The 25,945-nt window shown below is 47.6% G+C and overlaps 10 protein-coding genes across 10 annotated transcripts; 4 read left to right on the top strand and 6 right to left on the bottom strand.

The window, feature by feature from the left end:
* Positions 1 to 160: 160 nt before the first annotated feature.
* FIESC28_07262 (uncharacterized protein) lies at positions 161 to 3,032 on the bottom strand (the record flags this gene model as incomplete). The annotated part of the gene is made up of 7 exons (XM_031161403.1): positions 161 to 194; positions 243 to 662; positions 710 to 847; positions 897 to 1,089; positions 1,142 to 1,183; positions 1,233 to 1,365; positions 2,472 to 3,032. 7 exons carry the CDS (start codon positions 3,030 to 3,032, stop codon positions 161 to 163), a joined length of 1,521 nt encoding a protein of 506 aa, XP_031014519.1.
* Positions 3,033 to 3,494: 462 nt separating this feature from the next.
* FIESC28_07261 (uncharacterized protein) lies at positions 3,495 to 6,128 on the bottom strand (the record flags this gene model as incomplete). The annotated part of the gene is made up of 1 exon (XM_031161402.1): positions 3,495 to 6,128. The coding sequence occupies one exon, from the start codon at positions 6,126 to 6,128 to the stop codon at positions 3,495 to 3,497; it is 2,634 nt and encodes an 877-aa protein (XP_031014518.1).
* Positions 6,129 to 6,836: 708 nt separating this feature from the next.
* On the bottom strand, positions 6,837 to 7,193 carry FIESC28_07260 (uncharacterized protein; the record flags this gene model as incomplete). The annotated part of the gene is made up of 2 exons (XM_031161401.1): positions 6,837 to 7,056; positions 7,108 to 7,193. 2 exons carry the CDS (start codon positions 7,191 to 7,193, stop codon positions 6,837 to 6,839), a joined length of 306 nt encoding a protein of 101 aa, XP_031014517.1.
* Positions 7,194 to 7,782: 589 nt separating this feature from the next.
* Positions 7,783 to 8,388, bottom strand: FIESC28_07259 (uncharacterized protein; the record flags this gene model as incomplete). Its single annotated transcript, XM_031161400.1, has 1 exon — positions 7,783 to 8,388. One exon carries the CDS (start codon positions 8,386 to 8,388, stop codon positions 7,783 to 7,785), a length of 606 nt encoding a protein of 201 aa, XP_031014516.1.
* A 438-nt stretch (positions 8,389 to 8,826) lies between these two features.
* On the top strand, positions 8,827 to 10,022 carry FIESC28_07258 (uncharacterized protein; the record flags this gene model as incomplete). Its single annotated transcript, XM_031161399.1, has 2 exons — positions 8,827 to 9,156; positions 9,207 to 10,022. The coding sequence occupies 2 exons, from the start codon at positions 8,827 to 8,829 to the stop codon at positions 10,020 to 10,022; spliced, it is 1,146 nt and encodes a 381-aa protein (XP_031014515.1).
* A 1,113-nt stretch (positions 10,023 to 11,135) lies between these two features.
* FIESC28_07257 (uncharacterized protein) lies at positions 11,136 to 12,738 on the top strand (the record flags this gene model as incomplete). Its single annotated transcript, XM_031161398.1, has 3 exons — positions 11,136 to 11,958; positions 12,160 to 12,615; positions 12,734 to 12,738. The coding sequence occupies 3 exons, from the start codon at positions 11,136 to 11,138 to the stop codon at positions 12,736 to 12,738; spliced, it is 1,284 nt and encodes a 427-aa protein (XP_031014514.1).
* A 5,427-nt stretch (positions 12,739 to 18,165) lies between these two features.
* On the top strand, positions 18,166 to 19,266 carry FIESC28_07256 (uncharacterized protein; the record flags this gene model as incomplete). Its single annotated transcript, XM_031161397.1, has 1 exon — positions 18,166 to 19,266. One exon carries the CDS (start codon positions 18,166 to 18,168, stop codon positions 19,264 to 19,266), a length of 1,101 nt encoding a protein of 366 aa, XP_031014513.1.
* Positions 19,267 to 20,073: 807 nt separating this feature from the next.
* On the top strand, positions 20,074 to 21,258 carry FIESC28_07255 (uncharacterized protein; the record flags this gene model as incomplete). The annotated part of the gene is made up of 1 exon (XM_031161396.1): positions 20,074 to 21,258. One exon carries the CDS (start codon positions 20,074 to 20,076, stop codon positions 21,256 to 21,258), a length of 1,185 nt encoding a protein of 394 aa, XP_031014512.1.
* Positions 21,259 to 21,355: 97 nt separating this feature from the next.
* Positions 21,356 to 23,613, bottom strand: FIESC28_07254 (uncharacterized protein; the record flags this gene model as incomplete). The annotated part of the gene is made up of 8 exons (XM_031161395.1): positions 21,356 to 21,373; positions 21,440 to 21,730; positions 21,778 to 22,058; positions 22,105 to 22,389; positions 22,440 to 22,584; positions 22,634 to 22,686; positions 22,739 to 23,243; positions 23,290 to 23,613. The coding sequence occupies 8 exons, from the start codon at positions 23,611 to 23,613 to the stop codon at positions 21,356 to 21,358; spliced, it is 1,902 nt and encodes a 633-aa protein (XP_031014511.1).
* A 594-nt stretch (positions 23,614 to 24,207) lies between these two features.
* FIESC28_07253 (uncharacterized protein) lies at positions 24,208 to 25,388 on the bottom strand (the record flags this gene model as incomplete). Its single annotated transcript, XM_031161394.1, has 2 exons — positions 24,208 to 24,850; positions 24,904 to 25,388. The coding sequence occupies 2 exons, from the start codon at positions 25,386 to 25,388 to the stop codon at positions 24,208 to 24,210; spliced, it is 1,128 nt and encodes a 375-aa protein (XP_031014510.1).
* Positions 25,389 to 25,945: the final 557 nt, after the last annotated feature.

The following is a 25,945-nucleotide window of genomic DNA, read 5'->3' as shown; positions in this document are numbered from 1 at the left end:
TGTCTCGGAGTCAATGGCCAATGATTTGTGTTGATTGTCTAGAGTCGGGATCGGCAAATTCGGCCTAAGGGGAATACACCGGGTTTCCTTCAGCTAAGAGTATTACCCTACATACGTGATCTCCAACAATCCCTGTCTGGCGTCCCAGCGCTACTGGTACCTAGGCAAGTGGTTTCCTCCCATAGACAGAACAACTACCGAAAGGTTAGTCACACAAATAGCCACTCTGCGCATGCACTCACATTGGCCAGTATCCATGGATCTTGGTATCATTCAATTCCTTCCTGACATTGGCAAGTAGGACTTGGACTTCATCAACAGTCCAGCCAAAAGCCCTTGTGATTGGAGCCATAGTGACCGATTCCAATGCGCTAGCAGCATTCTCATGGTGCCAAACTCCCAACTCTTTGTATTTCTTGTCCTTTGGCCAGTGATTGATCGGCCACTTAAAACGCATATCGACGATCTCGGTAAAGCCTGCCTCAGACAAGACATGTTTAAATTCATGAACTCCTTTGTAGGGTTGCTGGAGTTTGACTGATGCCTCGTCGAGAAGCTTACACCATTTAGTGATGGCGCTGTCGGAAGTCAGGGTGCCGTCGTCGGATCGGGCGATTACATCGATTTCTTGGATTTCGACCCAGCCACCAGGCGCAAGATTCCTAGAACGGTCAGTACTTGGGAATGATGGATATTCTGCCGGACATACTGGTAGATCTTCTTCACATATGCAGGCCAATCCGGGATACTAAAGTTCATCATCCTGCTATGTACGTAGTCAAAGGGTTCGGCAAAGTCCCAGTCTTCGTGGATATCGTCTATGATGAAACGAACGTTGGGCGGAACACTACGTTAATCAGCGTCCACACCAGTACTAATTGCCGTCTGGGACTGACAAGCTCGGTTGGATTGGAGATAGGTCGACACCAATGACTTCAGCTTCGGGATGCTCATCACCGAAGTCGATGGCCCATATTCCCGTACCAGTGCCGACGTCAAGAACACGCTTGACCTTGGTCTCGGGGAGGTTTGGTGGGCAGAGTCCAAGTTTGTTATCAAAGGTAAGAAGAAACAGGTTGTGCTGTAGGTCTGGGTTGCTCTTAGCATCGATGATGACTGGAATGTGGATGATTTGGCTTACCCAGTCTGTCGTTTTCTCGCTCGTCGTTGGGAAGGAAATATTCTTATGGTGGATCAGTCAAGTGAGCTAGCATGAGCTGAGTGTAACTCACTTCCTTCCTTGTAGCCATGGTAAGTCCGTCCATTCTCTTGACGAAAGTCGAGAATCGAGCTACTAAGACTTGCTGTCGAAGAAATAGCAATAGACGCCTCATCGCCAATCGATGAATCCCGATCATCTTGAAGCTGCAACGTTATCAGCAAAAATTCTTAGTCAAGCGATAGGTGATCCAACATCCTCATCAGGCGCCACGAAAAAGTCTTCGCCTTGGGTTGTCATCTTGTCGACTAGTGGTTTTTGCTTTTGGATGATGCAGCATCAAGAAGCCACGGAACGGTCGATCAGGGCGATCAAGCTTAAATACTGCAGCGGCACTTTCAATGGCCAATTATGTTTGTGAGGAGGTGCATTGTTTTCTCTCATCTCAACTGAGTATTGCATGGATTTCGACCAACAAGTAAACATAACATGATGATTTTCGGACCAACATGCAACTGACCTGTCACAGATAACAGGGATTCTGCATATCGATGTTCTGACATAAGTCATTCCACAGCTTGAACACTTAATCTAATTAGAGGATCATTAGATGTGAGATATGAGAGAGATCGTTCCTAACAATTTGCTATTTTTGCCTAACAATTTGGTGTTTTTGCTAGCTTGGTTAGTTCAAATCCTTCTCGACAAAACTACGTACCCCGAAGCAGTTCTCATCCCTGCAGCCAGAGTCTGTGGGCATTCCAGGAAGATTGAAAAACAAGGGCAGTTTGTGCGGGGAGAGATTCTGATCCAATATGAATCGACCAGAGATCCACCTCGGCCCGGCAAAGGTTACACTCGCTAGGACTCGCTAGTCCGACAATGGAGCACCAAGACAAGATGATATGATCTGATTTTCTGATTTGGAAGGTTGTAGAGTTTCTTTAAATCTACCAGATGGAGAATAGTTAAGCGCTGACATGCAGACGGTTACTCAATCTGGATGTCTCAGACTTGATTACATGCATGCTCTCTTACTCTATCCAGATGACGATAAGTATTGTTGTTATTCTCTGATTTCATCATCCACAACACCATGGCGATCATCAACGTGTGGCTCTACCATGGCCACCTCATATTCTATCTCTAAAGCGCTTCCCTAGACAAGACCAAGGCCTCATAAGCCTGGATGCAAGCCATTGCCGGCCTTCCTAAAGAACCCATCCCATGTCCCAAAACCATAATATGGAGCCGTAGGATCACACACAAATATCTGGTGAAAAGACGAGCCTGTATGACCCCCATTTTCTACCTGCGCAATCATCCCAAGAGTGTCTTGATATGGCCAATTCTTCAGACCGGATTGCAAGGCGGACGATCTCAAGAAACAAGTCCATGTATTGAGGACATTCCTAAAAGATGCGTTGATTGCGGGTATAAGCCAGAATTCATAGCCTGCTAGTGTGCCCATTGGCCAGTCTAACACAGCGTTGATGGGAAAGCCAATCATCCACATAGCAGGTGGAGGTCCATGTCTGTCGAAGAATGATGCTGGTGATTGGACGATGATATTCAGCACCTCTATAGAGTCATCAAAGCTCTCAAGGGCCGCTTCTGCGCCTGTGTCGTAGTTCTTTGACCATTGGGTGAACATGTCGTTGGAGAGACTTTCCCAAGTCGGGTCGCTGTTGACTACTTCTTTGAAGGAAACAAGGCTCGAGTCAAGTTTCAGATCGGTTCTTTCTCTGGCTTCGCAGAGTTTGCAGGTTAGCCACTGTTGGATACCGGGTCGCTGTGATGGGAGCCATTTACTGACTGGCTTATGGGTCGATGTAGGCTGACGGCTAGCCGCGGGATGTCTTGCTACATCCATGGTGCAAGAGACTTGTGAATAAAGATTGAAACTCTTAATACAGGTGGTCAAATGAATGATGATGAGTCTTGAGATAGCTTCCATTTACTCGACTTTATATGCTTATCTGACCGTGAAGAGTTCTAGAGATACCCCGGAAGATCGCCAATAGCTTCATCAGCTGTAGGATACCGCACCGTTGTTCCGAGACATAGAACTCTCAACACCCCATTTTCAACATCAGCTGTGAGGTGTTTTATGCTTACAGGGCAATCCCTGTAGGGCGAAGTTATCTGCATCTGAAGACTGGTCAGACGAGCACTTCCCAGTTGGATCACTCAGGCTACGTCATATAGAACAAGCTTCTAGACCAGGCACTCTATCCTCCCCTTCTAATTCCATCGTGCAAGGTCGGTACGCAGTGACATCTATATTTAAGCCTGGCCTGAGTGTAGCTCAAACGAGTGATGCACTCTTGATGTATTAAACCAAGGTGATATCCTTTCTTACAACGTTGCTGGAAAGAAGCCCACCTAGGATTTCCACAGGAAGGCATCCCTGCAGCGAACCCTCTTCGCCCTCATTATGTTCCACCTCATCTCTCATAAAGAAGCAGTCTCCAACAACTTCGCACTCAACCGTTGGGCTACCTCTGTTCCATGGACGCAGCCGCAAAACAAACGGTCTGGTACCACCTGGTAGTATATCAACCTGATCTTGTGGCATCATAGATGCTGGTCCAAGACCCATACCGTGGTCCTTTGTAGTGAAGAACACCCTTCCTTCAGTAGCGAGCCTCATCTCCGTATCGAAAGACTTCTTGATATCCGACTCAATCTTGCCATCGGTCTTCCCGTCCATAAGCCACGTAAATTGCTGATTGTTGACAGCGGTGTTAACAGCGCATAGACGAGGTAGTACGGAGGACTCAAACCAGCTCCACAGCAACCCGTCTTCTTCTGGTCGACGAAGTTGTCGAAATTTCCCTGGCGACTCCTCATACAATCCACCGACAAGAGTTGTAGCGAAACGCAAAGCGAAATCTCGAGTCTTACTTTTCAGTGCCAACACTGCCCACTGGCTGATGGTAAATATACGCGAGGCTGAATCCACCCAGGTAATTAACCTTTCACTGCAATCACCCACAGTCGCAATGTGCTTTGTACTTATGTGCAGGATGTTTGCGCCCTCACTGAGTACTGCACGTTGCCTTTGCCGCCTCGACTCCAAGAACATCTGGTCGTCGAAATCGAACTTCTGAGGCCTATTATCCCTCAGACAGCGCATCCATGACGAAGATTCAAGGAAGACAACGGATGTTGAGAATAGCGTTGTATAGTCAAGCTCGGGATCGATCACGTTATTGTGAGCTGAGTTGATGAGATCCTTACAAGCATATCTGACTCTCTGTACGGCCTGTAAGATGTCTGTACCAGTCCGGAGGTTCAGGACTTCCGAGGATAGATTTACCAGCTCAGGAAGTGACTCAAATGTTCCTATACCACCTGAGTTCGTCTGGGGGTCGGTGAAGGTCATAGAATCTATGAAGACTCGCTCCCTCTCAAGGAAGGCTGTCGCTTCTGATGGGGTTGATAATAAACTCAGTATCTCCGACTCGGCCAGCTCGCCTTTGGTGTAAACTTTGTTTCTATAAGATCTCACCAGTGTCGGGAATGTCATGCGTATGTATTCGTCCCAAGTCCAACCATCAGGGAAATACCAGTAATGGTCCCACACAATACGCTCTTGCTCTTCATAAGAGACGAGTAAGGTATTGTATCGTTCCCGTAACCTTTGAACCCACAAGTCCAGGATCTTTGAGCAGTATATCTTGGCGCAGCACTTGATGATGTCCATTCTGTAATACTCTCCCGATGATGGGGTAAGTGGCAGGGCAAGATGTGCTTTGATAAATCTCCGTATTGGTGTCGACAGCCAAAACTTTGTAACGTTTTCTTTGAACTCCGTGTACATCACTTTGCACAACTGGATCGCCTCTTCTTGCGAAGAGTCGAGAGTTTCTTCAAGCATTAACTCTGATCCATAAGTTCTTGTCCTGAGTATCGTCTCGTAAGAAATCAGGCTGGCCACGATGTCGTCGGGTAGCGGTCTTCTTTTCCCTGCCTCAATTTCTTCGTGAAGTATGTTCACATTTATGGCCACCCGTTCCCAGTATTCTTCCTCACTTTCGACGAGTTGAATCTCCCAGCGTGGAGAGATCTTGCGTGCTGCCTCAACATGCATGCGGCGACGATCTGGCTCTTCAATTGCAACACTCCAATCGGGAATCCAGGATGGAATATCGCGGCTGTTCTTCCGTTTCATGTCGCCAGAAAGTGCTATTAGAGTGCCGCTGTGTTTGATCAGATCAATAACAGTGCGTCGATGGACCTGGACTGTGCTGAGGGAATAGTTCGGCTTGATGGATCTGATATCACTTGCGAGGCCAAGTAGCGCAAAGACCTTATCTCGGTCATCGGTGGCCTTGCGGCCGGAAAACTCCTGTAGGAGAGACAATAACCCGGTTCCTTTTCGGGTTTTCCACTCCCTCCTCGACCTCTCAACCTCAAAGACCTGTCTTGCGAATGGTGGCAGCACCTTGGCGTATTCTCTTTCGATGCCCAGAAAAGACTCAGATCCCACATCATGTCGACCCCATCCTAGTTTCTCACAGACACCTGCTGCCGTAGCAAGCATCGGCCATGGGATCCTGACGTTCCCATACTGAATCACAACTTCAGATGTAACAGTGGCCTCTTGAACGACCCAGACACGCTGCCACCATTGGCTATTCATGAACTGTCTGACAAGCTCAAAAAGTCTCAATTTTGAAGAGGCCTTCCCGGTTGCAATACAGTTCAATGTATCGCTGTAGCCGTCCACGTCTTCCAGAAGTCGAAGGACACAGATTGCGCAAAACGAGTACCATTCTGGACGCCGGCACAGCGTCTCCCAATTGTTGTGAAAATCGCTTATCAATGGGGCATCCTGGGTAAACGTTGAGAATGTCATGGGAGCAGGTGGTGGAGACTTTGCATAGTCTTGAGGGATTCGGAAGTAGGACCCATCGCCTAAGAACACGATCACTCGCTGTGCGCGAGCATAGATATCCCGCATCATTGAAACTTGGGAACTTCTTTCGTCAATGTCGTCCTGATTAATGCACTAGGATAAAGTCATTAATCCTCTAGATCTCGGACAGAATCTGGGGAAAGCTTACTATAGCGTCGATCCAAATTAGTAAGAGGTGTCTCTCATCTCTCAGATGTCGAATAGCACAGGCGAGGTTCACGCTGATCTTGTGTTCATGCCCATCAATCCGAATGGTTTCTTTAGCTTTGGAGTTTCCCCAAACGTATGAGAGCGCCGAATAAGAGCGGCTGGCATTATTATTGGCCTCAAGGGACTCATACTCGAAGCTACAAGAGATAGGGTCCTGCCATTTACCTTCATGGATCAGAGCGAGGCGCGTGTATAGGCCACGTAAAAGACGTCCGTACGGCATCTTGCTTGTATGGACAAGATGATTTCTGGCCAGACGGAGATATTATCGCGGTATGACAGAAGTACAGAAATCTTAAGTCGATCGCGACAGATAGATGAATTTGTGGTTATGCTGACTCGATTACCCAGAAAGCCTTGCTGCCTGATTGCCAATTGGGGAAAGCCTTATGGTGTCTGCACAAGTCGCCCATTGGCTGGAAACTACTGTAATATTATAGCCTAAAATGGTAATTCGCTCGCGATACTACACGTGTGGCAAAACATAAGATATATCTCCAAGTGTCGGATTATTTCGTATTAAATATTTCCATTATAGATAATTTATAGCTTGGCCTCACCAACTGTGGCGCCAACGCGAACCTCGGCCTTGGCAGTAGTGAAGTTCTTGACATCGTCGTGAACAGCCTTGGCATCCTCAGCGCCAGCAGCGGCCTGGAAAGCGGCCATGCTCTCCCATCGAAGGATGCTGTAGATTTGGTAGGGGCTGTCTCCTCCCAGCTGGATAACCTCGGCGCTCTTCAGACCCTTGGACTTCCATGTCCTGTCAATTATGTTAGTGTACCGGTCGGCAGTTGAGGTAATAGAATCTTACTTCTCGGCAAGAGGCATGTGAGTCTTGAGGTAGTAGTCGACATCGAAGTCGTGACCGCTGGGGTACTGGATGATAACGGTAGCCATTTTGTTTATTGTCGTAGTTATGAAAGATATAACGTGAATGATAGAAGACTACTAAACTGGAGGGGAAAGAGTCCTTTTTATCAATCCCAAGACGTCATGTAGATCAAAGACCCTTCAAACAGATTACTAAGACACGATCGCATTGCCAAAAGTGTTCGCATGACAGAAATTACGCGGTGTCTCCACTGCACGGAGCAACTGACAGGCCGTTTTGGTGAAGCTATCCCCACTTCGGGGCGATAGTCTATCCACTTTACTCGGGCGTTTGCCCATAACTGCTCCGTGTCCCGGGGCGGTCAAGTTACCTCGGCACAACCGTAGAGCCGGAGGTGCCGATATTTCTTGACCGAGTCGCTTGGTAATCCGATGGTTTGAGCTTTGTTTGGAACTGATTTTACTATCGCAAGAACCCAAAATCTCTTCTGAAAGTCTCACCACCGAATGAACTCTAGTTCTAAGCAGGTTAATTTATTGCACTGAAAGCTTTATCCTATTAACTGGAGCACATATATACTTTACACTGACCTTTTCTAAAGTGGTTGATAATAAGCTACGACAACAGGTAAAGCGCCAGCAGATGTTCTATTGTTCAATACACTGTATCTTCATAAGCCTTTGAGCCTGGATCGTGCTGTTTCCAACGACCGCGACCCCACTTGTCAGCCCATGAGTTGCGATAAATGTCGGTTTCGGGCCCATCTCGCTTCAGTTCTTCAATAATCCAATTCAGTTGGTCAGTTGGAAGGATTAAGCTGAGTTTTGCGACATTAGGAAATCGGCCGAGAGTAAGGTCGGTTCGAAAGGGATGATTATTCCAGTGGTGGTCATCTAAAGGATTGAAGCGTGCCATAAGGTGTGGAACCACAGGAAGCTCCTGAACGGGCAAATGAGCGTTCTCACCACCGCGGGCATGGAAAGACGGGAGAGTGTGATGAAAACCACCAAGTGTGTCTTGTCGGAGACTGATACGGAATATAGCCTGGCTTCTAGAACCAATAGCATCAACGCGGTGTAGTGCTCGGATCAACTGGTAAATATGGCGGCATGATAGTTTGAGAGCTAAAGTGTTGTCTTCCGGCATTGCCTGAGTAGCGCGACATTTCGCATCGTCCGTGTCGCCCTTGACGCAAGATGCAATCTGCGAAGAGATGGCAAAATCAATGATCTTAATCCACAGGTCCCCTGGAAAGCTCATGGACGGAATTGTTTCCACCTTTTGTACTCGTTAGCATTCGAGGAACAGTTCACTCAAAGGCCATCAAATGAAGATCAACATACATTGGGAATAGGATCGTCTGTGTCGAAAACATTGAAATTATATAAAAACCGGACTTTGGGTAGATATGACGTCTCGTAAAGCCAAACTGTAACATTGGTGAGTGATGGGTTGGGTGGATGGATGACACTGTAGTGATTGTAAAGATTGTCCTTGTGTTCCCTTTGGTGTGGCTTGGCTCTACCTTACCTAAGGTAAGGGCGCCGCCAGTCTCTAGTACGTACTGTATTCAGTTGGCGCAGTGCAGGAAATCTGCTCACCCTCTTAGCCTCTGATTTTGTCCCGTGTCAAATCAATCAACACCTCCCCTCCCCCTTGAACTCCGGACTCATCTGATCTCTGCTTTGGCTAGTAAAGATGGATAAGACAGCTGCAAACTCCAAACGAAGTCGCGTATCGCACGGCCACAACCATATCAACACCCTCGCCGATCATCACTTTTGTTGGAAAAATAACGACACGTCGGGGTTCCTCGTCCCAGTGTGGCCGCGAAAACCCGATATCCGAGTCGCACGCAAGCTTACCCTCGAGAATCTCCCAGAGGACTTATCTTCTGATGCCCGCATCTCACCCTTCGCCCAGGCCGCGTTTCATCGGCTGTATTGCCTGTCTTCCAACGACACGACTGCCGAGTACCTCATGCGCGTTGCCCTTCCTGTTGATCCCTTCTTCAAGACCGAAAGCGAAGTGGCCACCATGGACTATATCCGGCGGAACTCTTCAATACCGTGCCCGAGGTCATTGCCTACGCGTCTAGCGCCTCAAACGAGTTCACCTTCGAGTGGATTCTCATGGAGAGGGTTCGGGGCGTACCGCTCGAGCAAGTCTGGGACACGATGCCCCTCCAAGCCAAGATGCATCTCACAGTCGAGCTGGCCCGTTCCATGAAGGAACTCAGGCAGCGTCCATTTCCCATGCTGGGCAGCATCTACTACGCAGATGTATGGAACCGGGTCGACTACATGCTTACTCTAGGACCCGGTGCCGGCATTGATGACACCTTTGTTGTCGGGCGCATGGTCCCTACACGCTTCTTTCGGGATGAACGCCTGCTCCTTCGCCCTAACCGTGGGCCCTTCACCACAGCGCGGGAACTCGCTGCGTCCCAGGCCAATCTGCTTGCCCGGCGCATTCAACATCTCTCACTCTCCCCTGGAACCGAGTACTACTGCGAAGCCGACGAGATGCTTGCTGACGATGGCGCCGAGGTGCTCGAGATTGTCAATAGACTTGTCGAGGTCGTACCTCGAATCTACTCAGCGACTGAAGACCCAGAAGACATCAAGTTCCTACGGCACGATGACATTTCTTTGATGAACGTGCTTGTGAATCCCAAGACATACAAACTTGTCGGCATCGTCGACTGGGAGTCCGTGAGCATCGTACCAGCCTTGGAAACAGGGGACGGGGTCCCACATTTCCTCCAGGGAACTAATGTCCAGAAACCCCCACCAGTCGGTTCCCTCCCCCCTGAAGAAGAGGAAGCCATGGTCGAGATCCGCAAAGATTGGAATCTGGTCCTCCTGCGCCGCAAGTACGCTGAGATTGCGTAACCCATGTATAGCCTGAGTCTTGGAGCAGATGCGAGGATTGATCTCAAACGAGGGCTTTCTAGGTCTTTGGCCATCTTTGAGGACAGATGGACGAGCGCACGGTATTGGCTGATGCAAAATTTTGGGGCGAGTGCCTCAGCTTCAAGGTTACCAACTTCCACTACCGCAGTAGCTCTGCAGCAACCACGTAACTCACAGTCATTGGCAAAGTATGATGAACATGTCCTTGTAGCATCTTGGCCCATAGGAGCAATCAGGTTCAACGCCGAGTTGGTCATGCAACAACCACCCCTTGCTCGATGGCTACTCTGATGTATCACTAAGTGGCTTTGGAGGCATGGGCCATATCAGATCCCTGGCCTTTTGGTGATAAATGAGACTTGTGTCTAAGATATGGATACCTCACCTCTTTTAAAACACTGAAAAGCCACTGATTGGCTGGGCGAATTCTCTTTTGTCGGGCGTATCGACCTATCTACTTTGTCTCTTCGATGATTTTCCCAAACGCATGACACACTAACTATGATAGTAGTATTATGTTTCTTTCATATTTTTCAAGTACGAGTAAGATGTGAAAGGTGGCTAAGATCATACGATCTTCGGCTGCAATAAGGACTTCAGTATTGTCATTACTTGGCCTATGATGGTAGGCTTGGTATCAATGTTTATCCGAACTCGCACTTGAGTAGATGCATTGCTGCCCAACAGAACTCCGCCACCTTCTCATCAAGAGTAAAATTGTCAGGAAGCTTGCAAATTCGAGTCGCAATAATCAGCAGCACTCACCGCAATCAAAATTGAGCTTCTACGCATCTTCAATCAGTCATGCAGAACCTGCCGTCCGTCCATATTCCGGAATCCATTCCACCGTGTGACGTATGCCGCAAAGGGGATAAACCGCCCAAAAATTCCAATGAGTTTTCGCTGGAGCAATTGAGGAAAGTGCTTATAAATTCCAAACACGTTTCGGTAGAGGAAGTGATGGGGGGTGTCGCGTCGGGTTGCTCTGTATGTCACTTACGATATCTGGCTATATATAGATCTGTACAAGGTCTATTGCATCAAGAGTCCAGTCCCAAATTATCCTTCCAGTTTCGTGGCCCGGTTATCAATATGGAGCAGTGGTCTCGGGGATCCCCTCGAGGCTTAACGTACTGGATCGGCAATTCCAACTTTTTACTCTACACCACAAGCCCAAGCGAGCTGAAACCTTGTGCTTCCTTCATAGGCACAGGTCGAGACGTCGGCCACCGGAGAAGCAGTCATGTGCCCGTGATTACTGAATGGCTCAGAGAATGCCATGAGAACCACCCTAATTGCTCTCCAAGTACCGATGCAGCACTGCCTACTCGCCTCCTCGACATTGGCAGTGGATGCGAAGACCTGGTACAGCTCATTGAAGTAGCATCTGGTCAGCGGGGACGTTATACCGCACTCAGCCATTGCTGGGGTGGCGGGATCGACATCCGGACTACCAAGGGTAACTATGCATCCCAGAAGAAGGGACTGCGCTATTGCGACCTCCCTCTGTCGTTCCAGCACGCAACTACCGTTACGAGGGGACTTGGCATAAGATATCTTTGGATAGATGCATTATGCATTATACAAGACAGTCAAAGCGACTGGGAAATTGAATCTGGAAACATGGGGGCTATCTACCAACATGCATATCTTGTTATTGGGGCAGATATGTCGTCCAACTCTTTTGGGGGATTTCTTGATGTCCAAAGCGGTGGATACAATGGCGACGGATGGCCAATAGCTACGGTTAATAACGATATTATATACGCACGATCAGAGCATAGCGGCAACAACAACTACGGCGGTGCTCATCCTCTTTATAATGAGCCACTATCTGACAGAGCCTGGACCTTACAAGAACAAGTGTTGTCGTCCAGGATGGTTCATTTTGCCTCCAAAGAGATGGTATGGGAGTGTAAGTCAGCGTTACGCTGCGAATGTGAGCAACTTGACAGGCAAGGATTCGCTGTCAATCCGCCACTCTCCCACCGAAGTCTGATGAACAGTGCATATACCTTTCCCAAAAGGTTTAGGACGTGGTATGAGCTGGTAAATACAATCACGAGGCGGAGCCTTACAAAGTCTCAGGACGTGCTGCCATGCTTATCAGGAATAGCAAAGCACTTCCAGGATCATGGTGCTGGAGAGTACCTCGCAGGTCTCTGGCGTGAGGATCTGCCGATGGGTCTCCTGTGGGAGTATAGAGGGGAACGAAGTTCTCGTGTAGTCCCATATCGAGCACCATCGTGGTCTTGGGCTTCCGTCAACCTAGATGTGCGTCCGTACGACGAGAGTGGCGGATTTACCGATCACAACAACACACTCAAGAAGGTCTATGCCAAGGTCATCGAAGGGAAGTGTATTCCGGCTGGAAATGATCCCTTAGGGGCAGTTTCGGGCGGCTTACTGAGGGTTTCTGCACCTCTATTGAAGATGGAAGATAGCTTAGATGTCTTGTCCTTGTTCGACTTTCCCGGTGTCCAAGAAGGGAACTTGTTTTGCCTCTTTATTGGGGAAGTCACTTGTGGAGCAGGTGGAAGCCCTGTCCGTGGATTGATCCTGCTGCAGCTATGTATGTCAACGTCAACGTTTGAGAGAGTGGGCAGTTTTACTTTGAGGTCAGGCAGGGAAGTTGAATTGATTCAAGGTGTAGAAGATAGTATAGTTACTATCGTGTGACAGGATATCAGTTTAGTTAATATTCTTAGTCAGCTGAAGATGCCCTGTTCGCACAATCGACTCTGCTGACGCTGGGGTTCCGGTTGCAACATCGCTATCGTGCTCGGCTTCTTTGTCGTCTTTTATCTATACTTAAATCGACTGTGTCCGTCAATAGTGATTGTGGTGTAACATTTGAAAAGCCCCACTGCAAGGTATGATTGATAGATGCGTTTTCCGTGTCCAATGCCAGTCGGTCGCTTGAGCTTAGGCCTTGTGTTTGAGCTGCTGACGCTTGACGCTTGATCTGTTATGACATCATATATAACTTACATATCATCGTTCCCAACATATCATCCTTCTATTTAATAACCCCAGCACTCAGAAACAGACCATTCCCACATTCCTGCTACCCTATCTCCAATGCCTCATTGATCGTACATTCACCAATGAGTCCATCAATAGCTAAATCTTCGTTTGAATCCTGCACACACACCGCTAGGATTGTTCTGAAGGAGTCGACTTAAAACCTGTGCCGCAATTTCAAGGTTTGAGCAGTGCGTGATAATGGCAAGCGATGCGATCCTACCAATCAGAATCCTATCCTTAACGGCTGGGAGACACGAGGGTCAAGGCTAGACTGCGTGAATATTTACCCGATTCGCAAAGTCTGTCTACCAAAGATCCTAATCCTTGGAATCCTACAAGGCTGAGTCGTTGATTTTCAGGGGGAAAGTCTAAATTTAGCCCTGTCATTAACGGGATTTTAGGTGGACCCATATTTCTGCTCCAACTGAGTCTTGGGTAATCCAGTAAGGCTGACTCGAGGTTGGCATTCTGTCGCTCAACACCATGACAGGGAAAAGACACCGCTGACAAACCAATCCTGTGAGCTTCGCATCCGTAGCTATGCGAATGCGAATCCGGCTCGTCGCGAAATTTTGTATGACAATGAAAATGTTTAGCGAGTGACAATGACATTGAAAAGATGGTGTGAATGGAAGTTACAACGTAACGATACGCGACTTTTATCAAATATGTCTCGGCTTGTCAAAATGTAATAAGACTTAACTAAATGAATTTGTCATATTTCTACTTGTTATTGTAACTTAAGTAATGGTTATGATGTCAATTTATACAGCTGGGTTGTGTGTACGGCTAGATACCCTATATGTAGGCGCGACATTGATGCATAGTGCTTCGCCGCGTCTCCAGCATACACTTTACGACCGATACGATTAACGCGTAAATCCGGCAAAGCTGAGAAAGTCAGCATGAGTGACGTGGATGCTTGGCAGTACATTTGTGAGTCAGACCTGAAGAACTTCGGTATTCACGATCATCAATCTCAACGTGATTGTATTATAGACTAGATGATGAGTTCATCACAACTATTCCGATCTCAATACAATCGCAGCGATTTGTACCCAGCTGATATCTATCTCACCTCATACTACGCAGTATAATAGCCAGTCAGCCCTCGAAAACCATTCCCATCTCAGTAACGCCCACCGGCGATGACAAACTCCGACCCCCGCGCGCCCCCCCCGCGGACTCTCCTAATTCTCCAGATACGGTAAAACGCCAGTTGACTCAACCAAACACACACGTCAGATAAGCCCAAGCCCCCACCAAAAACCGTTAACCCCTGCGCTGTCATTTTCGGGGCTGACAATACGCAAACGGGACCGGCCGCAATGGCCGCGTCTCCATTGGCGAGTTTCTATTTTTGTGATCGACGTTAGGATTCGTCACTTGTTAGCAAAGCCTCATAAGCGGGTGGCTCAACCAAAGGAGGAATTACGAAGCGAGATGATGTAGGAGTTGAAGGATTGTTTAAATACCGTGTTATTGATCCTTTGTCTCTATATATGATACATTTTTGTCTTGTTTGATCACTCTGGCGTTGATTGCTTTTTATCTGTGCTTTTACTTTTGACGAGCGAAATGACTTCTACGGGCAGCCAAAGCGATACTCCTATGACGCCGAATGGAAAAGTTTCCAAGGCGAAGAAAGGAAAACCCGTACATGTTTGTTCGGAATGTCAGAAGGTGTATACTAGAGCGGAACATTTAAGGTCAGTCCCATCATACCTGAGAGCACGCGACTGCGATGCTGATTCCACGATAGACGGCATCAAACTTCACACGAAGAACCACAATACCAATGTCAAGTTTGCGAAAGGCGTTTCTATCGAAGAGATTTATTAGAGCGACATTTTAGACGGTAAGAATATGTGCATCCTACCCACTTAAGCACTGTTTACTAAGCAATGCTTTACAGACACGAAGAAGAACTTGCGCAAGCCCAAGAACAATACCAGCAATGAGAACGCGCGGGGAGGAATGAAGAACTGCTTATCCATATCAGCAACGGGTATATCGACTGGTGGTTAGGCAGCCTACGGGTTGGAGTTCAATTTCTTATGTACTATTTACTGTATTAACGTGGGAGGGCTTGGATACCAGCTGGGGATTTGGATTAGACATTGGGACCAGATGACATAATGATAGATTATTTACACAAAGTTGGAAAGATGTCGACTGCGGATTTGCACGTTGAATTGTCCATTTAAAGTCGTCTGAGCCCAGATCCCGCCTGTCCATCATCCATCTAACCATCCCAGTCATACTTTCCACCAGAGGTACAATGACAAAAGTTAAGCTTCTGTCCACAATAGGCACTGGAATTAAAACGATCCGCAGGCCCAATTGGAAGACATCCACCCAAAGATTCCTGATAAGCAAGGTTCAGGCACTGCGTTTCGCATACAGTTCAAGCTCAGAGGCCTGCATAGCGGCTCCATATCAGCCAAACGGCATTGAGCATGTTGGTGATAAGAAGACGAGGGATGAGAGCTTCATCGTAGTAGACGTAGTGGAAAAGGTTCAAAGCCAAGAGGGCGAAGGGTACGAATGTCGTGGTTTTGGAGAGGAAGCTGTTATTGCGAACGGGTTGTTGAGAGACCATGGCTGGAATGAAGAGACAGAGAATAGTCGTGGTTAAATTCTCCTTCTATACGTGTTCAAAGTGCGGGCTAAAGAGTGCTGTGCTCACGTTCGATAAGGTATAAAAAGTTGAAAGTGTTGTTGGTTGTGAGGTGAGGCGAGCAGCGGAACTTATTGTGGAACGGCCGTGCAAATCTCTTGTCTGCCGACTTTACCGTGGTGGACACTTCAAGTCCCGTGCGAACTAACAACCAACAGATGTTAGTAACTGTTTCGTAAACTATGACGTCGCTTTCAAATGTACCTTGAGATGTTTCCTTGTGACATTTCGTATGCTCTCTATGTCCTCGCCTCTATGAAAATACGCTCCAGTGACTTCGTTTTAAAGGTCCCCCGTTTGTTTGTAAATTCTTTTGAGTATTTCAATTGTGCAGTTAATCTAGGCCAGTGTCAGCGGAAAATTATTCTAATAGAATAGAGACTGGATATTCTGTTGATCAAGGAAATTTGTTGAAGAATGCCCGCTTATTTCAACCTCGGCTTTGACATTGATCTGCGTTCAACTGCAACAGCGCTGCGCAGAATCTTCTCATCAGTCCCACTATATATTACTTCGAGGGACAAGACGACTCTTAGACTAGTGAGTTGTTCAAAGTTACAGTTCTTTCCACGATTTCCGAAAACGAAAACGGAAACAGATGTCAGCAAAGATTCATTAAGGGCGAAACAGCTTTGCTTTCATGTCAAACAGTATTTAAGCATCCCTTCAGCTCGTGAAACTAAGCGAGACCACTACCAGAGTATCTAGGTTCGAGTCATCCATGCTCCCACTGTTGGTGGTTACCAGTTGGAAAAATATCCGCCATTTTGTCATCGAAGATAGTCATTCGGACGGAGAGACCAAGAGACCAAGAAAGAGCAAGGACCGTATGGCCAAGGGCCGTTCTCCCACATAATCAAAAGAGGCTCCCTACAAATAGAGGAGCTTTGATGCTTTGATGAAAGTGTAAGTTTGTTGAGAAAAGCTTATTCCCAGTCACAAGTCTGCCCGGATTGAGATCAGGGACCACGTGACAGAGTTGCGAATCTACAAGTGCCGCAATTAGTAAAACAATTGGCAAAGAGGCATGAGAGTAAGTACACTAACACTTTCTCTGAAGTAGACGGTCCTAGCTACCAGACCATTCTTACTCATCAAGCATGTATCGCGTAGCCATTCCGAGTGCCGTCGGTTCAAAGGCCGGCATAGCGCGTGAAAATGATCAAGGCCATATTGAACATATTGGTCACGAGAAGACGGGGGACGAGGTGTTGGGCTGCGTCGTAGAAGATGCAGTGCAAAAGATTACAAAAAAGGAGACCGGGCAGTAAAACGGGTGCGCCCCCAGCGAAGAGGCTGTTGGGTGCGGATTGTTGAGCGTCCATGGTTGGATTGTTTGAGCAGAGAGTAGGCGTCTTTAATGGTTGAAGTTCCATGTGCTGAAACGATGTATTATGTTTCTCATACATTTCGAAGTTTATTCCCAAACATTTGTGAGCTAAAATGTGTAGGTTTTTCTAAGCTCTCGAACATACGGTCAGCCATCCAATCCAGATTGACGAACTTGACTTTTGTTACTTTCGCAAAACTCTCTTATCCAGAAGGCATCTTTCTGCCACTGAGGGACTGTGCCCCCAAAGAAACTCGAAGCCTAAGTTGACTGACCATCACCATCCGCCCGCATCGAATGCATGGATTACTTATACCCTTATCTATCTCTCTGCCTTCCTTCGGTCTTCCCTCTTGGCGACAAACAACGACAACACAACATGGTTCGCTACATTCCAGATCCCTTCGAGCAACTACCCCCGGAAGTCCGACTTCCTATTTTCCTTTCTCTAGAATGCAAAGCGTCAATCTTACCTCTCATCGAGGCATCTCCCGCCATGCTTCAATCATATCTCGCCGACAAGATGCGCATCCTAAGAGTTTAAGTTTTGGAAGGTCTAGGATTCCAGGTCAGGGACAACACAGAGCAAGAGTTTTGTTTGAGTATTCTAGTCATGGTGAGAGTTCTGATTAAGCCCTTTTTCAGTCGTTTTTCTATTTAAGCCTTTTGAAGGTCAGTCATCAGTCTTGAGTGGTATTGGGCTTCCCCAGTGCTGTGCGAAAATTAATGTTCCCAATGTGCAACTCAAATGACATTGAGTAAACCTTCTACATCTATTCACCTCCACAAAAGCTTTTCCCAGGACGTACGTCAGGGTGTCAGAACACTTAGTCGCTGCAATCATAAGAGATGAAATTTGTTTAGTTACTCCATGCGGGCTTAGATCAGATCTTAGGATAGGTATCTTGAATAGTCTCAACCGTAGTCTATGCAGCAATCGACTTATGATGCTTCAAAAAAAGTTTAAATTCTTGGAAAAACTTAATCTGAGCGCAATTTTTTTCCCTCTATATAAATACAACCTGAAAACTGTTTTGTCAAGGACAAAATGCTTTGACTAAATACCTCGGCCCTGAAACAGCAACATGGAAGAAAAAAGCGCGTTCACTACTATTTTCACCCCAAATAGTGACACAGAACTGATCTGCAGAGGTCTTAACCGCCGGAACAAAACCGACGATGCGGCGACGACGGAGGAGGAAAGTCTGAATTCTGGCCTCCAGACCCTGCATGTATCGACCGAGATATTTCGCGACGTTACTAAAGAGATCAAAAGCATCCGCGATCTACAAGAGCTCCCGCATTACACGGACGGCGCAACTACGGAAATACGCTTGCTCGTCTCATCAACCCTTCTTATCGCCGCATCGCCCGTCTTCGCCGTCATGCTCAACGGAAGTTGGGCGGAAAGCCGCAAAAACGACAACGATCGATACGAAATCATAACGAAAGACTGGAACGCCGAAGCGCTGTTTATCCTCCTCAACATCATACATCATCGACGCGTTGCCGAGTACATTGACTTCGACACTATCGTTGAGCTTGGTCGTGTATGTGACTACTACAAGTGTCAGAAAGTAGTCGAGGTCTTTGTGGATAAATGGCTTGTCCCGTTTGAGATGGATAGACCGAATACGATATCCCCGGGACTGGGTGTAGAGGGCCTCACGACGTGGATCTTTATTGCTTGGGCTTTCAATAAGGAACAATTGTTCAATGAGTTAGTGGAAGTGGCTTTGAAGAACTGCAAAAGTCCTTTGCTCGAAGACGCATCATCACTACCCCCATTCATCATCACACGCATCGAAGCCCGGCGGCAGCATCTAATGAAGACCATCCTCGACTATGTGTATTCTTTTCACGAGTCTCTCATATCGCATGTGGATTCCTGCCCACAGCGATGTCCAACGCTCATGCTTGGAAATGTCACAAAGCACATTCGTCGGAGTGGATTGAAGATTCCAAGAGAAGAGGGGGAACTGGACGGAAGAAGCTGGGTGAGCTTAAGACAATTCGCTCGCAACATTGTCAAACCGACTTATCTTGGGCAGTACTTCAATCATCCTCGCGGTCCTCCGCATCAGTGCCCGTTTGCGATGATCAAGTCGGAATCTTGGTGGAAGGAGGCATCGAAAAGGGTTATAGATGGATGTCGTTTTGAAGATTTCAAGCGCTTGATTTATTAGCATGTTGCATGAGAGCGAACAGAAGAGCCCTGTGTAAGCATTAGAGTTATGAGTCTCTCCTCAATTGGAAAACTATCGGATATGTTCCTTCACTTCCCACATTGCGCCTTTCATTGCTTTGCCCATATTATCATCTTGTGATGTAAGAATGATTGGCACCCATGGGCATAAGAGACGAAATAATATAGTCGCTTTATACCAACTTAGACTAGCATTTTTGCTAATTTATTATTGTAGCCTAAACCTTGGAGGATAATTCCTCTGTTACCCGTGGCTTACAAGAACTTGCTTTAAATCTTAATGAGGATAAGGTTATCATAAACGATGACTGTTGAATAATAATATCTGTAATTAAAAGTGATTTAGCTTAAGTACGTATTGCTGGGCGTCTTATCACTGGATGTATTATTACCAGACTTAAGGTAGCTTCTCTTACCCGCCTGGGAACGTGCAACGAAGCTCTTGTTTTCCGGAAAATGAATGTCATTTATAGAATGCTTTGTCTCTAGCCTATCAACGAATTGCACTTTGCAAGCATTCCAACTCCGACACACAAATAAGTCTGTTCTTTTCAACTTGAATAGCCTGCAACGATTTGACACCTGTTGGGTTCCATATCGTGTTTTTGGAAAGATGACGGATTTTATCTCTATCTGTTCCTACAGGGGCCTCGGGCCCCACTCGGTGGATGACTCGACGGCGTGAGGCTCAGCCGCATCCTTCGCTCCACAAGTCTAGTACTTAATGCTGACAACCTCCATCTCACTTCTACTCTTCTTTCGCTAGAACAGCCAACACCACAGGACAATGCCAAAGAACAGACCCTCCCAGCAAAAGCGCAATGAAGCAAGATACGCAGAAATAGCGAAAGCGCGAGAACTCAAAGAGCACAATCGCGCCAAAGAAGTAGCTGACGACGACACTCTCACCTTTGCGACCAAGATTGATCGACTTGGTGAGATTCGACATTGGTTTTCCGCTGAAACGCCGACGCTTGATGAGTATCTGCGCGGAAACCTGACTGTAGCTGAGACGGTTGACATACTTGCGAAGCCAATCGACGAAGCATATTCTTCTGCGGATTTTGGGCGACAGTATTTTGAGCAAGAGAGGGTTGCGCGGACGCAGCGGCAGTATCATAGTCCTGAGAAAGCACTTGCGGAGTGGGGAGCTGAAGAGGAGTATCCTGAACCTACAGAAGAATGGGATCCGTCAAAGTCAACTGAGCAACTGCTCTGGGATTTATGGTTTTCGATTCTCCATGAAGCCAAGAAAATTCCTTTTACGGATGAGACGCAGCATGGGAGGCTAGTTAATCTAATACAAGGTTTCAAAGATCACCCGAATCCACCACCACCGGTACCAATGACAGTCCCACTCAAGAGAAGTTGGATCTGGGAATCTGATACAATTTGGGCGGACTTGGCTGTTCTCGGCATCTCAGTATCAGAAGTCTTCAATGATTCATGCGGTTGTGGCGCAGGATGGCTATGGCCTGAACAACGTGCAAATGAAAACCTCTTCTACTTCATGGCTCGGCTCACAGCCAGCGGAACAGCCGACCTTTACAGCAAAGGTATCTGTTGCGTTAGTATGCTGGAGCGCACACCCTCTGCGGGATCTAGACATTTCCCGAAACCACCTATCATTGAAGTGCTGAGTCATGACGTAACAAACGCGGCGTTATGGACTATCGTTGCTGGGAAGCAAGTGTTCTCTAAATATGCGGATACACGCGATGAGAGGGATATAGAGGTTGTAGATAGAATCATCGGGTTGAGGGATGATGACTTACCTTGGAATAGGTCGAGGAGGAAGTATAAGGGACGAGCGAGATGGGAAACTGCAAGGAAGGAATTTACGAGGCGGCGGTTTGAAGAGGAGTCAAAGAATGAGGAATTAACACCAGCGGTACGTAACTTAGCTGCGAAGACGGCGGAAGCAATGGTCCCACTTATTCGGCTCCCTGGAGAGCGAGAAAAGGACGAATAAAGATATCTAGTCTGAATAGAAGAACTAGCTTCAAGGGAAACGAATGAGGTCGGCGAGATCAACCATAACTGGAACAGACTTTCCCGCACTTGTCTAATCAAATACCAGAATCATCCTGAAAAACCTCAGCGTTCCAATGATTACTACTATTCCCATACCACGCATTCCACCTCTGACAAACCCTCTTAACCTCCTTCATCCTACCATCATCCATCATCCATTTGAGTCTTTCCTGCTGCTCAAGAATCTGGATCGCGAGACCACTCGACGCATGCCATGCGATATGGCAGTGGAACAGCCAAGATCCTGGATTGTCTGCTTTGAACGCGACGACGAGGTATCCGCCTGCTGGGATGAGTGCTACGTCACGACGAGGAGGGTTGTCCCATTTGAGTTTGACTTTTCCGGTGTCAAGATCGGTGAAATTTGTGCCTTGAGCTAGGAGGGCGAAGTCGTGGCCGTGAAGGTGGAGCTAAGAACAGTTAGACACAGCATTTCAGCTAGAACATATCGACTTACCGGATGAGCCACGGGCGCAAAGACTCTATCGGGTCTGTTGACAAGAGGTGCTGGTGGCGCAGTGATGGCGATGTAAACCCATTTATCCTTCTTCGAGTCCGGAACAACGAGATCAACGGCATAATTCGGATCCCAAGTCTTATTCTCAAGGTTAAGAATCGTGGGATTCGAAAAGTTCAGCCAGAGAGGATTCTCACCGAAGGCCCACCATTGAAAGCCATCGCCCTTCTCGGGTCTGTCTTTATAGGTCTTCAGACCGATGTCGAACTGGGAGTCATTATCTGCACAAGTCAGAAGAGTATATCATTGAGCGACGTGGATACTTACAGTTTAACTTAACAGGCTCCACAGCCCAAGGGAAAATGGGCTTCAGCAAGTCATAGTTCTCATCGCGACATGCCGTAGAATAGGCTGGCCGAAACGTCGTAGGAACCAATGTACTAGAGGCATTATATCGAAGAATGCCCTGTCGCTCATCGGGTTCGTTACCGGGCTCAAAGCCCTTGCATCTATCTGCGCCGACTGTACGGATCCAGTAGTTGCCATCTGGTGAGGCGGGGAGGACAGTTGTGTTGGTGGGAGTGGCTTCAAGGACGATATGATATCGCTGACCTGCGCTTTGGTTAACGGGTGATGAAGAGGTGGGAAGTTTGTTTGCTTACCGATTCCGAGGACGATATGGTCGACTTCGTAAGGGTGGATCGGGACAAAGTCTGTGGACATGACGGTGAAGTTGTGATTGTCGATACTAAAGATCCAGGTTGTATCCACAGAGGTATTGATAACGCGAAGAATGTACTTTTTGCCCTGCAACGTGTAAGCATGGACCTAAAAGTGATTGAGAGTTGAGTTTTACCTTGGTGACAGTCATGTTGAACCGTTCACGTGGGAAACTACCCGCAAAATTTCCTGCAACGCCGTTAGTCTCCAAATTCCCCACCCACGAAATGGTAAAGCTTACCAACACCATTAATAAGAACACCATTCATCATAGGTCTAGTCGGACTATTCGGTACCAATTCCCTCTGCCAACTCTGAAAAGCACTCCGATGGCTCCAATCTGTAATAAGAATCGGATCCCTTCCCTCATCCCAAGGCGCACTCGATGGTCCATAAATCGTAATCGGACCAGCTAACCCATCTGCATACTGCAGCGAATAATGGCTATGATACCAGCTCGTGCCGTACTGCACTGCTCGGAAGGTGTATGTGTAGCTGTCGCCTGGTGCGATGGGGCATTGCGTTACGCCGTTCACGCCGTCCATTTCGAAAGACTCGAGTTGGCGGAGACCGTGCCAGTGGATTGTTGTGCCGTTGTAGGCTAGGTTGTTGTGGACTGTTACCTTTATGATGTCGCCCCAGCAGGCTTGGATCCAGGGACCTGGGTATCGGTTGTTGAAGACTTTGCCGTAGGGATTGTTGACGCCGTCGCCGTTGATGTCTTGGTTCGTCACATTGAGGTGGTACTACAAATGTTAGCCGAGTTCACCACAAACGAACCTCATTACTTACCTCTCGCACAATACCCTCAGGGTAGAAATTCTCGTAATCGGTGTCAATATTAAAGACCTGACCATACGGACCCTTGAGCCAACAGGAGCGGTCATCTTTTGATGTACAGTTTTCCCAGCCTTTGAGCCCGGGGTATTTGCAGTGGAACTCGACGCCTTTTTGGTCAGGACCATTTGGAGCAGGGAAGTGAGGGTATTTGGGAGCAGGTTTGTTGTGGGTGAAGGATAGGACATCTTGGTGAGGGCCGTCGGAGGGGAGGGTTGGGGAATGGAAGACGGCTACGAAGGAGAGGACGATGGCTTTGCAAGTGTCTGTGATCCACATCTTGGCAGATCCAGAGACGATACTAGTATCGTGAGAAGTGCAGAATTTGATTTGGTAGAACGCTCAAGTGAAAGCAACCCACAGAGCTCGCTGGGGCAGAAGGTACAGAGACAGAAATCCAAGAAATGCAGGAACCCGAGGACATCCCTCTCTTATCCCATCCTGTCTCCCATCCTCATTATCGTCTGACTACCCATCTGACACGCCACATTCAGCCCTGTAGAACCTCAAGCACAAATCACATTTCAAACTTTTCATTTTCAACCATCACAAGCTGCATGCAGATAACGCCCTCGTATGAGAACGCGCGGGGTCAGCGCCACGAACGCCTTAGTTCGGAGCTGAAATTCCTTAGCTCGACAGTTAATGCAAGGGATTAGCCTTTCATCGTTGCCGTTTAGGACTTAACTTTGACCAAACGGACTTTAGTAACCGGCGTGCCGTGCCGGTTCGCGTCTTCGGGGCTGAGGCTTACATTCTTGGTCTGATGTCAGCTATCGCGTGGTACTGTTTCACCATACGAGTTACACGTAAGCGTAGGACTTGTGATAAGAGGATCGTTTGCTATGTGATTCGTATTCGAGAATTGTTTCCCTAAGCGCAGATTGCATCAACAGCTTGGTCGATGTAATGCTGATTTTGCCCGGTCTTACTGTCCATTGTTTCCTGCGCAAGCTTCTTCAAATCCTCCATCCTCCCATACTCATCCAATCCAATCTCCTCCCTCAGGAAAGGATTAAACCGAATATACTTGGTATCCTTATGTTCATCCCTCTCATTCAGATGCGTCATGTGTCTTGAAAAGTCCTTACCTTTGGCATTAGTGTTGGTCGCAAAGTCCATAACCTTTGACGCGACACCAACGACCTTGATCCATGACTTGGCCGCCTTGCCAGGACTGACATAGCCTGTACCCAAACTGATCACGCATGAGATAGGAGGCGCGGGGTCGGAGGGCTTGACTAGCTCGAAGCGCGTGTACCAGAGTTGGTCGATGGGGTTATTGTTGAGAAGACCGCCGTCCCAAAAGACTAATTCGGGCTTTTCTTCGGGGAATTTGACCTCGGGGAAGAATGTGGGTGCGGCGGATGTTGCGCGGGCGGCAATGCTGATTGTGAGTTTGTCCCCGTGATTGAGGATGGCGTTGTTAGCCTTTGATGAGGTGTAAACGGTGCTGTCCTTGTAGGAGCGCATCAACAAGGACTCGGCTCTGTTTTGAGCAGTGGTGCAGCAGAACCTGACGATGTTAGTAGGCTTCCACCATTTGGGGTAACAATGTTCGGTACTCACATTCGTGCACCGGCGTCATGCTGGAGAGGTGCATTCCCCTTCAACTTCTTATCCTGCTCATCAAGACCAAATTTCTCAACAACCTCATCAATAGCCTTGCTCATACTCCCCGCATCAAATCGACTATCCTGAAAAAGGGCCTTGCTATTATTAAGATACGACGCACCAGGGATCCAGCTGATATCCCGGCCGTAGATCTTGGGACTAAAGATAGTCTTGGCAATGCGATCATATTCTTTGATGGTATCGTCGACGCTCATGCGAAGACGGAAGAGCATGATACCCATGATACCGCCTGTGCTTGTACCGCCTGCAAGCTCGAAATAATCAGCTGGGCGAGGCATTTCTGGGAGGTTTTTGCGCTTTTGGACGCGGGACATTAGTTCGCGGAGGACGACGAGACCCATTATTCCGCGAACACCGCCGCCGTCTAGGGCCAGGAGGCGGAGTCCTTTGGGATGTTTTGTGAGTGCGTTGTAGACCATTTTGAAAGTGAATTGATGAGTGATAAGCAGTGGAAGTGAAGAGAAGAAAAGAACTGCGTATAAATGCATTTCGGCTGTTTCACTATGACTACTCAATGCGACGTCACTATCACTCCCTTTAGTCGACTCTTGACCATTTCGAGAATATTGTCATAGCGAAGACAGCAGGAGTCGAGCTGAACTGCTCTTGGCTTGCGTTAGTGTATGCAGTGTTTCGCTAGTTCCGGGTGATCCCTTGTCAATCCCGTCCTCAGTGTCCGCTGGACTGTGTTCAAATGGTGGAGAATATTGATACTAGACTGCTCGATGGGGACCTGAAAAGATCAATTGACCTCTCTTTGGGTCCTATTATATCATACCCCTATCTCTTTGCTTTTTTGACCCACCAAAAGCTCAATTGAGTTCCATGAATCGTCAGGCTAAGGCTCCAAATTTGAGACAGGATCATCACTACAAGAAGAGATTCGCAATGCTGCGTTCCTAGTGTCAGCCAAAATGACGATTGATGCAGCATCAAAGCGCAAAAGGCCTCAAAATATGAGCCAATTGATGTGTCG

The sequence above is a fragment of the Fusarium coffeatum genome (assembly GCF_003316985.1).
Source record: "Fusarium coffeatum strain FIESC_28 chromosome Unknown BRIP53273_contig_159, whole genome shotgun sequence".
NCBI classification, from domain to species: domain Eukaryota; kingdom Fungi; phylum Ascomycota; class Sordariomycetes; order Hypocreales; family Nectriaceae; genus Fusarium; species Fusarium coffeatum.
This window is presented reverse-complemented; position numbering and strand designations above follow the sequence as displayed.